The 15385-nt window shown below is 42.4% G+C and overlaps 1 protein-coding gene across 3 annotated transcripts in view; it reads left to right on the top strand.

The window, feature by feature from the left end:
- Positions 1–12349, top strand: part of zfhx3b (zinc finger homeobox 3b) — a 256343-nt gene extending 243994 nt beyond the window's left edge. For all 3 annotated transcript variants that reach the window (XM_056462386.1, XM_056462387.1, XM_056462385.1), the window contains 3 exons: positions 157–274; positions 373–5841; positions 5965–12349. In XM_056462386.1, coding sequence (XP_056318361.1) covers positions 157–274; positions 373–5841; positions 5965–7667 — 7290 coding nt within the window. In that variant the 3' untranslated portion in view covers positions 7668–12349. The remainder of the gene's footprint in view (positions 1–156; positions 275–372; positions 5842–5964) is intronic.
- The last annotated feature ends 3036 nt before the right edge of the window (positions 12350–15385 follow it).

The following is a 15385-nucleotide window of genomic DNA, read 5'->3' as shown; positions in this document are numbered from 1 at the left end:
TTGGATATAATGAAAAGGGCAATGCAATACACTGTTAAAGAAATGTTGCCTCTTCTGAATATGTATTTTTCTTGTCCTTAACATTTATGTGAGTTGGACTTTTTTATTGAGAGTCTATTTTTATTAATTATAATTAATGTGTGCTTTATTTTTCAGGTGGCAGCATCAGAAGTACTGCCAGCAAGCATGTTCATACCAGTACCTGGACCAGAGAAAGATACTCAAACTACACCTCAGTTCAACTCAAACTCGGAAGACACTAAGAAACTAACAGGTAAGAATGTGATGCAACTGAATTTATTAAACACTATGCACATATTAATTATATGTTATCATAGTATTAATGCTGGATTTTTTTTTTTGTGATTGCAGAAGTGGCAGATGCTGAGCCTGAAAAAGCAGTTTCTCTGACCTCTGACACTGCTGAAGCTCGCAAATCTCCTCTTGAGGAACAACAGCCTGCAAGAGATGATTCCACTGGTTTCCTTTGCTGGAAAAAGGGCTGTAACAAAGTTTTTAAATCATCCAGTGCTCTTCAGATGCACTTCAATGAGGTCCACAACAAAAGGCCCCAACTGCCGGTCTCTGATCGTCATGTCTACAAGTATCGCTGCAATCAATGTAGTCTGGCATTCAAGACAATAGAGAAACTTCAGCTGCATTCCCAATATCATGTGATCAGAGCGGCCACAATGTGTTGTTTATGCCAGCGCAGCTTCAGAACCCTACAGGCACTTAAAAAGCATCTGGAGACCAGTCACCTGGAGTTAAGTGAAGCAGACATCCAGCAGCTCTATGGAGGTTTACTGATGAATGGGGACCTAATGATTATGGGCGATCCCTCACTTGGAGAGGACCAGGGAGGTCTTCTGGATGATGAGAAAGAGGGAGATGAAAGTGATCCAGAGGAAAAGCAAAGTCCAACTGGCAGTGACTCTGGATCTTTGCTAGAGGATTCTGGATCTGAACCCAAACGTGCCCTTCCTTTTAGAAAAGGCCCCAACTTTACTATGGAGAAGTTTCTAGATCCATCTCGTCCCTTCAAGTGTACAGTCTGCAAAGAGTCATTTACTCAAAAGAATATCCTGCTTGTACACTACAACTCAGTATCTCACTTACACAAAGTCAAAAGGGCCCTACAAGAATCCACCACAGGTCAGCCAGAGCCTACCAGCAGCCCTGATAACAAACCCTTCAAGTGCAGCACTTGCAATGTAGCATATAGCCAGAGCTCTACACTGGAGATTCACATGCGCTCTGTTCTTCATCAAACCAAGGCCAGGGCAGCAAAGCTTGAAGCAGCTGGTGGCAGTTCTACTGCTGTTAGCAGTAGTGGCCCAAGCGGAAGCACTTCCAATAGCACTTCAACCCCGAGCCCTATTCCAGCCACTAACTCAACTACCAGCTCTAGTAACAGCAGCAGCTCTCCTGCAGGAGCACAGACAGCACAGAGCATAATGGGAGGTAATCATCTGTCAAGCCATTCTCACAGTATTGAGAATTTGGGTAATTCAGCTAGTCACACTTCCTCCTCTGAGAATCATGAAGTGAAAAAGAAGAAATTCTCTGACATGCTGTCCTCGAGAAGTCATCAGCAACAGCTTCAACAACAGCAGCAGCAGTTGGCCCAGGCTCAAGCACAGGCACAGGCTCAGCTCCAGCAGGAGCTCCAGCAGGCCGCACTCCTTCAGTCCCAGCTTTTTAACCCTCTTCTCCAGCACTTCCCAATGACAACAGATGCTCTTCTCCCTCTTCAGCAACAGCAGCTGCTTTTTCCCTTTTACATTCCTGGGGCAGAATTTCAACTTAATCCAGAAATGAATCTAAATAGCTCTACATTGAACTTGAGTGGATCTACTGCATCACTGTTAGAAGAACAGAAAAATTCTGTCCAGCAGGCACAGCAAAGTTGCTTACAACAACAACTTATGCACCACCACCTTCAGCAACAGCACCAAGCTCATTCCCACTCACAAGGTTCAAGCCAAATGGCTTTACTTCAACAGAGTGCCCTCTCTCACCCTGTAGACAAAAAGACAAAGCCATCTCCCCACACTGAGAAAGAAAGAGATCTGCCAAAGGACAAAGAAATTAGTGATAAAACAGAGGATCATGTTCCAAAAGATTTGTCAGACAAGTCCAAAGAAAAGATAGATGCTACTCAAGCTTTAGTTAATGCAAATCATGACTCTGGATTTCCTCCTCCAAGAATTGCCTCAGATGCCAGAGGAAATGCCACCAAAGCTCTACTGGAGAATTTTGGATTTGAGTTAGTAATTCAGTACAATGAGAATAAGCAAAAAGCACAAAGAAAGTCAACAGGGTCTCTGCCAGGATGCACTGGGACAGCTGGTTTCACCAGAGTGGTTGACCCCATTGAAGGACTAGAGAAACTGGAGTGTGAGTCTTGTGGTAAGCTCTTTTCCAACATATTGATTCTCAAGAGTCACCAGGAGCATATCCACCAGGCTTTCTTTCCATTCAGATTCCTAGAGAGATTTGCCAAAGAGTACAGAGAACAATATGATAAGCTGTACCCACTAAGGCCCCAGACACCTGAAGCTGCACCAGCTCCTCCTCCCCCTCCTCCCCCACCTCCACCTCCACCACCCCAGAGGGCACCAACACCAAATATACCTGTTTCTGCTCCCACGCTAACGCCACCAACTGCTCCAACCCCTCAGCCTCCAGTACCACTTGCCCAAATTCCAATGGCAATGGATCTCCCTCTCTTCTCTCCACTAATGATGCAGCCCATGTCACTACAATCATTGCCTTCTCAAATTCCTGCCCAGCTGCCAGCTGTGGAGCCCAGTTTGGCCACTGATCTTGCCCAACTCTATCAACAGCAGCTTACCCCTGCCATGTTGCAGCAACAGAATAAGAGACCTCGCACCCGAATCACAGACGACCAGCTAAGGGTACTCCGACAGTATTTCGATATCAACAACTCTCCCAATGAAGAGCAAATTAAAGAAATGGCGGATAAATCGGGACTCCCCCAGAAAGTCATTAAGCACTGGTTCCGAAACACACTGTTCAAGGAGCGGCAGCGCAACAAAGACTCACCTTACAACTTTAACAACCCTCCAATTACAACTCTTGAAGAAACAAAAATTGATTCAAAACCACCCTCCCCTGAACCTTTAAAACAGGAGTCATATGGGAATAAGCGGTCTTCAAGAACACGGTTCACAGATTACCAACTGAGGGTCCTGCAAGATTTCTTCGACGCTAATGCTTATCCTAAAGATGACGAATTTGAGCAGTTATCTAATCTCCTGAACCTTCCAACACGAGTAATTGTTGTGTGGTTTCAAAATGCCAGACAAAAAGCCCGTAAAAATTATGAGAACCAGGGAGATGGAGTAAAAGAAGGTGACCGACGTGAGTTATCCAATGACAGATACATTCGCACTACCAACTTAAACTATCAGTGCAAGAAGTGCAGCCTGGTATTCCAGCGCATTTTTGACCTTATTAAACATCAAAAGAAGCTCTGTTACAAAGACGAAGAGGATGACGGGCAGTATGACAGCCTAAATGAGGACTCTCTAGATCTCTCCCATGAATACTATACTCCATCTGGGTCATCGGGTCAAACACCAATGCCCTCATCCTCAAGCCTCTGCCCTCTTCCTCCATCCTCTGCATTCTCTCACATTGCATCATCTGAAAAAGAGGAGCCTACACCAGCTAACACATCAAACTCCTTTGATGAAAAATCAAGACACTCTGCAGAAACAACATTGGGTCAAAGAGAGCAGACATCTTTGAAACAGGAAACCAGTCATCCATCTGAGACCCCACAGCAGAGACCGCAAAGAGAGGAAAAGATGCATGCAGTCCCAAAGAATTCAAAGCTTTCTTCACCTTCCCTCTCCCAGCAGCAGCAGCACAGTGGTCCCTCCGTTTCACATACCAGTCAGACCTCCCAAAGTTCCCACATGGCCCTTAATCCTCATTTAGCCTCTGCCTCACAGCAGCAGTTGGCCCAGCAAATGATCCCATACCAGTGTGAGCAGTGCAAACTTGCCTTCCCGTCATTTGAACACTGGCAGGAACACCAGCAGCTTCATTTCCTGAGTGTCCAGAATCAGTTCATTCATCCTCAGTTTTTGGATCGCCCAATGGACATGTCATTCATGCTGTTTGATCCAAGTAATCCTCTGCTTGCTAGCCAGCTCCTTGCAGGAGCAATACCCCAAATGTCCAGCAACTCCGCCACCTCCCCATCAACACCTACATCAACTATGAACTCGTTGAAAAGAAAGTTGGAGGAGAAGGCAGGAACTAGTCCAGGGGAAAGTGACAGCATGAATAGTGGAGAGGAGCCACAACGAGACAAGCGCCTCCGAACCACTATAACACCAGAGCAACTAGAGATTTTGTACCAGAAATATTTGCTTGACTCTAATCCGACTCGTAAAATGCTTGACCATATTGCTCACGAGGTGGGCCTTAAAAAACGTGTGGTACAGGTATGGTTCCAAAACACACGAGCCAGGGAAAGAAAAGGGCAGTTTCGGGCTGTTGGGCCAGCTCAAGCCCATCGCCGCTGCCCATTTTGTCGAGCCCTGTTCAAAGCTAAAACTGCCCTTGAGGCCCACATTCGTTCACGCCACTGGCATGAGGCTAAACGTGCTGGTTACAACCTAGCTCTTTCTGGTTTGCTACCTGAACAGGAGGCTATGCAGTTGAAAATGGATCCTCTGGATATCTCCAGCTATGCTCATCTTGCCCAGTCTAACAATGATGCGCAGTGTTCATCGCTGTCACCTTTAAGCAAAGTCATGGACTTGTCCCCCAGGGCTCTCCTGAGCCCCACATCTATCAAGGTTGAAGGAGTGGAGGAGTTTGAAAGTCCAACCATTTCCTCAGTAAACACAAACTTTGATCACAATAAACTTGATAATGATGATTGTTCCTCTGTGAATACAGCAATTACTGATACTACCACAGGTGACGAGGCAAATGTTGACAATGACAGCGCTGATGCAAAACACAGCCAAATCAGTGGAGATTTCCTCTCTAAGTCTGGGGGCACAGCCCCCTCCATTGAAAACGATGAACAGATGTCCTCAGGACTGGTGAGCCCTGCAACAAGTTACTACACAAAAGACTTTGAAAATGAAAACATGATAGACTACAGTGAAACATCAAGTCTGGCTGACCCCTGTTCACCAAGCCCAGGGGCCTCTGGAAGCAGAAGCATTGATAGTGGAGACAGGCCTGGTCAAAAGCGCTTCCGAACACAGATGACTAATCTTCAGCTTAAGGTGCTCAAGTCCTGCTTCAGTGATTACAGGACTCCAACCATGCTGGAGTGTGAGGTACTTGGCAATGACATTGGACTTCCAAAGAGAGTTGTTCAGGTCTGGTTCCAAAATGCTCGTGCTAAGGAAAAGAAGGCTAAGCTCAGCATGGCTAAGCACTTTGGTATCAACCAGACTTCTTATGAGGGACCTAAGACAGAATGCTCTTTGTGCGGTGTTAAATACAGTGCTCGCCTCTCAGTGCGAGACCACATCTTTTCCCAACAACACATCTCCAAAGTAAAAGATACCATTGGGAGCCAGCTTGACAAAGAGAAAGAGTACTTTGATCCAGCGACAGTTCGTCAGCTGATGGCACAACAAGAGATGGATCGTATCAAGAAAGCAAATGAGGTCCTGGGACTAGCACAACAACAAGCCATGCAGCAACAAGGGATGTTTGACACACCTGCCTTGCAAGCCTTGAACCTTCAGTCAGGTTACCCAAATCTACAGGGGATCCCCCCTGTTCTCCTGCCAGGTGTTGGTGGTCCATCCATACCAGGCTTTAATTCATCAAATTCAGGTATGCTATCACACTAACAGTTTAGAGACTTTAGAAAAACAAACGTTTCAAAATGATTTACTTTATTATGTGTTTTTCAACAATTCCTAATCAGTTTGTGTTTTTCTGTGCCAACTTCTGCAGCTTTAACCCCTCCGAAGCCTCCAAACCTCCTGAACATGCCTGGTGCCAGTGTACCCTCACCTAGTCTCCCCACATCTGGTTTACCCAACAAGACTCCTTCCTCCTCTTCATTGGCATCGCCCAGCCCAGCTCAGGCCAGCACATCTGTTGCCCACTCCAGCCCCACCCCTACATCTACAACAAACTCTTTGATGACACAGCCAGGCCCTCGCCCTGAAGCTCCCAAAGATCGTGATCCTGAGAGGGCAAGGGAGAAAGATAAACCCAAGGACAAGTCTGAGAAATCCTCTACACCATCCTCAGCAGGAACTCCTGCTGCCTCCACTTCTGCTGCCAGTGCCAAGAAAGAAAAAACAGACACTGCTGTTCCGGCCACCTCAATGCCAACACCTGGCATGGAATATGTGGTCGATACTGCCCAACTCCAAGCTCTACAAGCAGCTTTAGCTTCAGATCCAACAGCTCTGCTAACAAGTCAGTTCCTGCCCTACTTTATGCCCGGCTTCTCTCCATACTATGCCCCTCAGATCCCAGGTGCTCTTCAAGGTGGATATCTTCAACCCATGTATGGCATGGAAAGTCTTTTTCCTTACAACCCAGCTTTATCGCAGGCCCTGATGGGACTGTCACCTGGATCTTTGCTTCAGCATTACCAGCAATATCAGCAGAGCCTGCAGGAGGCACTTCAGCAGCAACAGCGGCAGCTTCAGCAGATCCAGCAGCCCAAAGCAAGCCAAACTTCACAAAACTCGGTGGACCGCAAGGACTCTGCCAAAGATTCAGTGAAAACAGAGGAGCAAAAAAGCACCCCCTCAGCTGAAACCTCTTCCACTCACAACAACCTAGCCGCTGAGCAGCACGAAGTGGATGGTAAAGGTGCAGACCCCCATCTTGACCAATATATTGTCCCCAAAGTTCAGTATCGGCTGGCGTGCCGCAAGTGTCAAGCTGTCTTCAGCAAGGAGGAAGCGGCTATCAGCCACCTTAAGTCAATTTGTTTTTTTGGTCAGTCTGTGGCAAACCTGCAAGAGATGTTGCTTCGGGTCCCCAACAGTGGGAATGCAGCCGAAGGCGGCCTCTACGACTGCCTTGCCTGTGACACCACGCTAGAAGGGGACAAAGCGCTCAGTCAACACCTGGATTCAGCCTTGCACAAACACAGAACAATCAAAAGATCCAGAAATGCCAAAGAGCACGCTACTAATTTATTACCTCACTCTTCAGCCTGCTTCCCCAGTCCTAACACCGCATCTACCTCGCAGTCTGCCACTCACTCAAACAACACCACATCCCCTCCGCCAACAACGTCAGCAACCACGCCGTCCTCATCTGCATCATCATGCACCTCCACCTCCTTCACAGCCAGCCCACTCAACACAACAGCTACAGGCAAATCATGGTCCCAGGCCCCTTTCTCCAGAGCTTTAGCTGGGAAGTCCAATCCCCCTTCGTCTGCATTGTCTTCTTTTCCTCCAGTTTCCTCTCCTTCAACGGTTACCTCAAGTTCATTGAGCACCTCAGGGGTCCAGACCTCGATACCAACAGACGTCTTTACCGACGAGTCTGACTCTGACAGCAGTCAGAAGTCAGCAGACAGGCTGGGCAGGCCAGCAGAGGAGCCACAACAGCCTGGCTGTCTCAAAGACAGCAGTAGTTGTAGTAGTAATCTCACTAGTGTAGGATCGGACTCCATCAGATTGTAAAAGCTTTCAATGATGAACAATATTTAAAAGAAAAAAGGAAAAAAAGGAAAAAAAAGACAAAAGAAAACACAAAAGAAAAAACAAAAAAGCAGCAATGTTTAAAATATGTTTAAAGTATACAAACCAATTTCAGAAAAAGATGTGTAAAGACTAACTGCAATTCCAAAGCTTGTAACCAAAAATTTAAATGTTAGTGGATTGTTTTCCCATATCAACATGCTGGTTTTAGTTCGTTACAACCCTCACAGCAGTCGGTTATTGCTAGTGGAATGCTCTATTGCATTGGACTGCCTCAAAGCAAAATTATTAAAATGGCCCCACAACAAAGAACGAGTCAACAAGCTGTCCCTTGTTTGCATAAGTATTTCCGCTTAACAGCACAGTCACATAAAGCCAGTATGTACTGTATGGGAGAATAGTCTTACAGTTTCCTTGCTATCTAAGCATTCAGATACCAATGGCTTGCTAAAGAAAAGAAAAATAATGTAATGTCTATTTTATTCTCAGGTCAACAGCTCACAACCTTTTCTTGTGTTAAAAAAGGTCATTATTTTGTTCATTTTGTTCCAAACAAATGATAGAGGTTTTTGTTTTTGTATGAATTTTATTGGCAGAAGTGATACTCACTCAACTAAAGTTTCTGGGCATTCAATGAGTAGCCGAATTGCTGGTTTTAAACCTTCTTAATTATTGTATTTTATTTTATTTTTTAACGGGAGAGTTGCTTATCCCATTTTACCCAGACACAAAGAGCATTGCAGACTTGGTGGGGGAAAAAGTTTTTTCGTTTTTTTAAGAAAAAAACTTTCTGTATTTATGATAGATATATACATTTTTGGTGTTCAGTAGATTGTTGCATTGGAAATGAATTTAAACAGTATGGTAGATTGAAAAATCTTTGTGTACATTTAGCTTTTGTATCGTCCAACTTTAAGGCGCTTCATTTGATGTTGTCTTGGTCATTCCAATAGACTAGATTAAGGAGCAGGAAACGATCTCTACTCTATTTCTGTCCAATTCTCAGCTTCTTGTTTTCGTTCTCCCAGCTGAATCTCTTTCTCACCTTTGGTTCGACCAAAACCGAAGAGAAATCTGGGCTGTGTTTGAACACTGTTCAGTTCTATTTGTGTTACCTTAGTGCACTTACCACTGTCTGACTTGCTCTCTTTCTGTCTTTATCCGTTTCTTTCTGTACCCCCTGCCTTTGTAGATTCGGAGACGACTGCCTCTCCTTTAGCACTACAAAGCAGATACTTGTTTCCATGTAACGTGGCTGCAGTCTGCTATAGGCTTTACGTTCATTTCAACCTACGTTTTTTTTTTTTTTTCGTTGTTGTTGTTGTCATATATGAAAATGAAAAAGAATAATAATAATAATAATTCTCACGCTTTAAAACGAAAAGAAAATCCAAAGACTTAACACTTTCACCATTGGTGCATAAAGATGAGTAAAGAGGCTTCTTTATACTTGAGAATTTGTTGCTGTTTTTAAGTAAAGAAAACAAAGTTTTAAAATAAAAGAAGTACGCATCAGAGTTGCCGTTTTTGCTTCTTTGCAAGCAGACAGGTGGCTTTTTTACGTCAAATACTAAGAAAACCAAAAATCAAAAAGGGCCCTTGTCCTTGCATTGTGGAGTAGCACCGTTACAGAGCCATTGCAGTTTGTAAGATAGAGGTTTTGTTGAAGTTTTTCTGTCACACACATGAAATCCATTTTGTTTTTCTGTTTGTTTTCTTTTTGTAAAAAAAAAAAAGTATATATATAAGGTCTGGTCTTTGAGGACATATGTTTTGCTGCTAATGTAGATTTGGAAAGGAAGAATACCTAGATGCATGCTCCTTTTGCTTTTTGGCTAAGCTTTAAGAAAAAGAAAAGAAACAAACAATAAACCATTTCCCTGCCCCGCACCATCTTTTTCTTTCCCTTCTTGTCGCAAAAAACGGAACTTTGAAGACTGTGAATATATGTTCCAAAGGACATTTTAGCTTCTTTCTTTCATTTTTGAACAGACCAATGTTAAAAGCCAATGATCTCTAATGTTTGTAAAAAATAACAGTGCATTCCAAATAAGTTTTAATTTCGTCTTTTTATTCGAAGCGAGTACAGTTCTATTCTATCCCATTTCTAAGGTGACTGTAAGCTGTTGTGTAACTCTGCCATCATGCCATCGCTCTGATTACGATGTGCCGAGAGCGAGCAGAATCCCCGCAGCCATTAAATGACTTTTACTCACTTGAACTAGATCACCAAGTCATAGTGGTTACCAAAAATGTACATACCGCGACCTGTCTGGTACTTACACGTCTCGCCGATCCAGTGTCATCATGCTTTTTCATTTAGAACTAGTCTCGGAACGAAAGGCTGTTTCCCCTCCTGGAAAATCAAGTAGGGAATTCATTTTCTGCAGGGTGTGAAGCCATTTTCATGCATGAAATGTCTGCTGCAGGTCTGTAAGGGGCATTTTCATTCCAAAGCATTAAAGGACTGGGGATTTGTTTTACTGTAGGTGTCCCTTGTAGGTAGAATTCTGTCCAAAGAGGTCCCTCACTCCAAGTCGTTGCAATGGAAATGGTTGCTTTTTGTTTTCTTTCCCAAATCAAGTCATTTGTGTGGGGCGCAAATGCATTTTTGGCTTTAACGGCACGTTAGGTCTTGCAGAGCAACTTGATCGGGTGTTATTTGGTGTGCATGCTATTGAAATTGGGTTCATTCGATCTGCAAGACGATCCACTCCTCTCAATCCATCTATAATATTGTTGATAATTATTTTTGAGAAGTCTGATATTGTATAGTTTATTTTTTTGAATGCTTTGCATCGTTTTGGTCTCAGATAATATCTTTATGGTTATTTTCGTATAACTGTATATTTTATTTTCTCTCATTTTTTTGTTGTTGTCCGTTCATAAATTAATGTTACCAAGCCAGCTTTAAATTGAAATCGCATCTATTTGTTTTCTATCATTCTCTGGCCACTTTGTTGTTACAATGTTCCTATATTTGTTCGTCTTGACACCGTCGTATCTCTTGCTTCCAAAGTGTTCTCGTTTTTTATAGGCTCTTGTGTGAGGAAGCGAGTTCCTCGCATCTGTTTTAGCCAGCATGGACTTTGTATGAGCGCGCGCGTGCGTGTGTGTGTGAGTGTTTCATAAGAGCCAGCATCAGTCTGAGTTTTTATACTTTGTATTCTATTTTCTACTTTCATTTCGCACCAAAATATACTGAACTGCAACGCTGAACCTTCAGCAAAGGGTTGGGAAAAACAATAATTGCGTAAGGTGGTGAAAGAAGAAACAGAAGCACTGAGCAGTTATTATTTTCATTAATTATATGAATGTGGCCAAAGCTTCATCCAGTCGAAAACATGAAAAGACAAAAAAAACGACTTTATTTGGTGCCCCTGATGAGTGTATATTTATTGTGGTTAATCTAACACGTGGCTGAGATACATCAAAACTCTCATTTGGGATACTTGATTTTTCTTTTTCTTTTTTGTGCAAAGAGAGAACGAGAACGACAGGTTTTGCTGTAGAGGTCATCCTTTTTGCCCACTGTGAAAATAAACATGTATACAGATATAGATATATTTAAAGAAGACATCAACACTTTTCTTTGAAATGACAAAGAAGGAAATAAAGAGAAGCGAACTCTGGGAAACTTGAGAGATGTCTTTGAGATGTCTGAGAAGGCTGTTGGCACACCAAAACTGGGCATGGGAGCCAAAGGTAGGGCCGAACGGCCCTGATATCAAGTCATTATTTAACTAACACAATATGCCGATGGGAGTGGACTCTGCGACCAGTGGACATATGTGACACAGAGAGGAAGCGATCTCCTTTTTCCTCTCTCTGGATCTGCATCTACTCAGACATTTTCTGCACTTCTGAACGGGACGGACTCAAAACACTCGCATAACGTTTGTCTCCCAGTTCACGGTGTTGCTACCTGTTTCATTTCCTCCTGCCCGTTTCAGTGACTGACACGTGGTTCCACTCTGGTTCCATCCAACCATAAAGAATGACTCTAGTGCTCAAGGGGAGGGGATTTTTTTTGTTCCTGGGTGTCATTCCTAGGGATGCAGACAAACACAAAAAAGCGAAGCAACCAAAATTAATAACCAAACTAACAAGCAACCAAACAGAAAAAAAAACCATGAAAAAAAAAGAACATTTGCTCCAGTTTCAACGATGAACTGCTGCTGGAGCTTCCTGTTCCTTTAGTGGCTCCTGGTGCCACAGCATTTTTGACGCTTTTTGTGTTTCCTTTACTTTTTTTTCCCTCTTTCGTTCTCCTCAAATTATTCCTCCTCCGAGCCTCACAAGCACGGCTCTGTGGCTCCAGGTAGCCCATCCGAGGGTAGAACTTACAGCCTTGCAATGTACAAAAAGAGCAAGTTAAACCAAAAATGTTGTTCTTGATGTCTTTTCTATACTGTAGTCTTGTTAGCTTTTTGTTACTGTAATTATATGATGAAGATTTCCAAACTGTACCAAATTACATGGAGACTAACATACATAAACCACATGGAACTTCAGACTTTTAAAGAGAAACTTTTGTCACAAAAAACCTTGTTGTCCTAGTTAAGTTGATTGTAGATGGTAATTGAATATACTCCTTTGAAAATATTTCATCAAGTATGTTTCTTGCTCATTGTGATACATTAAAAAGTATGAGCATAAAAGCCCTTCTCGTCTTGGGTTGTTTATTGTGTGGCACTTTTATTGTGTGTGTGTGTGTGTGTGTATGCGTGTGTGTGTGTGTGTGTATTTGTGTGTGTGCGCAGGGTTGGGTAAAAATACATTGAACTTTAAACTTTATTGTTCGTTCTGCTTGGCACAGAAAGGAAATTTGTCTTTAACACTGCATTTAAGACAACAATTGCATACATATAACAATCACACAATAACAACACTCATCAAGACAACAACATAAGTTAAAAATGTAAGAATCTAATTAGCCCCATACATGTTACTGCAGATCATTCTTGACAAGCACCCCATTGACTTCAAACAGTGATCCGATTTAAGACAACAACTGCAATTGGGATAAATACATTTTTATAAGCATTCCTTCGGGCTTCAGGAGCTCTAAACCTGCATCCTGATGGTAACATTTCAAAAGCTAAGTGAAAGAGATGTGTATTATCTTTAAAGAGCCCTTATTTTGCATTAAAAAAGGGTCATATTTTGGTTTTAAGGGTCTCCAACAACAGTTTAATATGCGTGCAAGGTCAAAAAACACTTTCATTGTTTTACCTAATTATCACAGCGACTCCCGTATGAATCGTTCAGCGATTCATTTGTTCCTAAACCCCTCCTTAGCACGAAGCTAATCTGCACTGATTGGACCGATGACCCAGTCTATTGCGATTGGTCAACTGGGTTAAGCATAAGACAGAAAGAAGTGCCCGCTTACAACTTATAACACACAATTAAACATATTTTTCAAACTACACAAAACAAGGCAACAATTTTAATTACACTTACATGTTACGATCTGGAGGAAGAAGAAACTGGTCCATTGGAACTGTAAAAGTTACTGACAAAGTAGCTGTCAAAGTCCCATAGTCTCTGCTGCTCCTTCAATAGTCAACGGCCGACAAATCCCACGCTGCAGCGTAAGTTATTGTATGAAAAATAAGAAAATCGACAGAAACAAACACAGCACACGGTTGGCTATACTGGGGTATTGTTGTGAAAATTACCTTTAGCCCTTTATTTCCCGCAGCCGAATCTCCATCTGTCAGTGATCATCATCTTTGTGTCATGATCAGTCCTGTGATCCCCTGTGCCTCCGCTAGTGTCTAAAGTGAAAGAGCGTTCACATTTTACCGGAACTGGAACTACATATTTGGTGATGTACCGTATCGACGTCGATGCGATCAAACAAAAGATCCGAACGCAACTCAATTAGTTTATTCGACTCTGAGTTGACTCTTTCGCTAAAGAATCAATAGTTTTAAACACGGTGCACTTTTAGATTTAAACCTTAGCTGTATGTTTTCATTCACTTAGTGCTGTCACACATGGAAGGTCATTTTCAAAAACCTATAATAGGGGCTCTTAAAAAACTGCAATTGAAGTATTGTCCATAAAGGACTTAAAAGAATCTGCAGTGAATATTGTTTGTGACCGGTTATCTTATTTGCCTGATTGATAATTTGCGATAATTTCTTCTTGTTTAAGTGTTGTGTTACCAAACCATGAAACAATATTATATGTGAGAACACTCTCAAACAATGTATTTTAAAATAAAATACCAAATACCTCAAGTGTATCAAAGTAAACTACAAAATACAGCAGCCACAACAAGTATCAAAATAAAATACTGTATTTTTGTATTTTGAAATAACTACAAATTACTTTTAAGAGAGCAAATGTTTAAATGTTGGAACCTTCTAAATCAGGGGTGTCCAAACTCAGTCCTGGAGGGCCGGTGTCCTGCATAGTTGAGCTCAAACATCCTTCAACACACCTGCCTGGAAGTTTCTAGTATATCTAGAAAGGGCTTGATTGTCTGGTTCAGGTGTGTTTAATTGGGGTCGGAACTAAAACATGCAGGGACACCGGCCCTCCAGGACTAAGTTTGGAAACCCCTGTTCTAAATGAATAGAATAGAGCACAACCAGGGACTATGACTCTAACTACAGCTCTTGAGGTGTAGTTGTAAGAGTACAAGTTTGCAAAGCAGTTTGCGAATGTTCATTGGATTGATGGATTTGGGAAACGGCAATTCAACAAACTATGTTAGTAACGATGGAACTTGCAGCCTTAGTAGGCTAACGATGGTTTTCGGAAACGCACTCCTGTCTGTAGATTTTTGTCTCATACTGATTAACTGTGCCAACGCTTGTAATTAACGATAAAGACCACCTGCAGATCAGTTACTGGCATTTAAAATAGCAAAATAAGACAAACAACATAAAGTACAGTGGCGATACCAACAAAACATCACAGCTCTCCAATTTTGACTTATCTACCCCTGCTGTTTGTCTGTTACTTCCCAGCAAGCACTTTTTGTTTATAAAAGATGTCTAATAGATGTCTAATAGACATCTAAACATAGTCGTCTTGGCTAAAACAAGGCTAAATGTGGGCTGTCAATGAAATGACGTCTATAAGAATAGGCCAAAACTAGACTAGTCATTAAATAAACAGAAATGAATGACTACATATATAAAGTCTGTCTAATTTGTCTATTTGACGACTAGTCTAGTTTAGGGCTATTCTTTTAGAGGATTCTTTTAGTCTATTAGATTTTCGCTGACAGGTCAATTTTAGCCTTGTTTTAGCCAGCTGTCTACATTTATATGTCTATTAGACGTTAATTAAACACAAATTATTTGCTGGGTTTCTTTATATGCGATGCATAATTTCTATCCATACTCCAAGCATCGATCAAACTTCTTCAATGTTATGAGTCATTTTCATTAACGCTATAAATACAAAATTACAAGATACTATTTTGAATATTGGGTAGCACGATGCCTCACAGCAAGAAGGTGTGGTTCGAGCCCTGGCTGGTCAGTTAGCATTGTGCATAAACAAGTTTGCATGTTCTCCCCGTGTTGGTGTGGTTTTCCTCCGGGTGCTCTGGTTTCCCCCACAGTGCAAAGACATGCTCTATAGGTGGATAAAATAAGCGAAATTGACCATACTGTATGTGGGTGAAGGAGTGTGTATGGGTGTTTCCCAGTGCTGGGTTGCAGCTAGAAGGGCAT

Source organism: Danio aesculapii, chromosome 7, assembly GCF_903798145.1.
Source record: "Danio aesculapii chromosome 7, fDanAes4.1, whole genome shotgun sequence".
Taxonomy (NCBI): Eukaryota; Metazoa; Chordata; class Actinopteri; order Cypriniformes; family Danionidae; genus Danio; species Danio aesculapii.
This window is presented reverse-complemented; position numbering and strand designations above follow the sequence as displayed.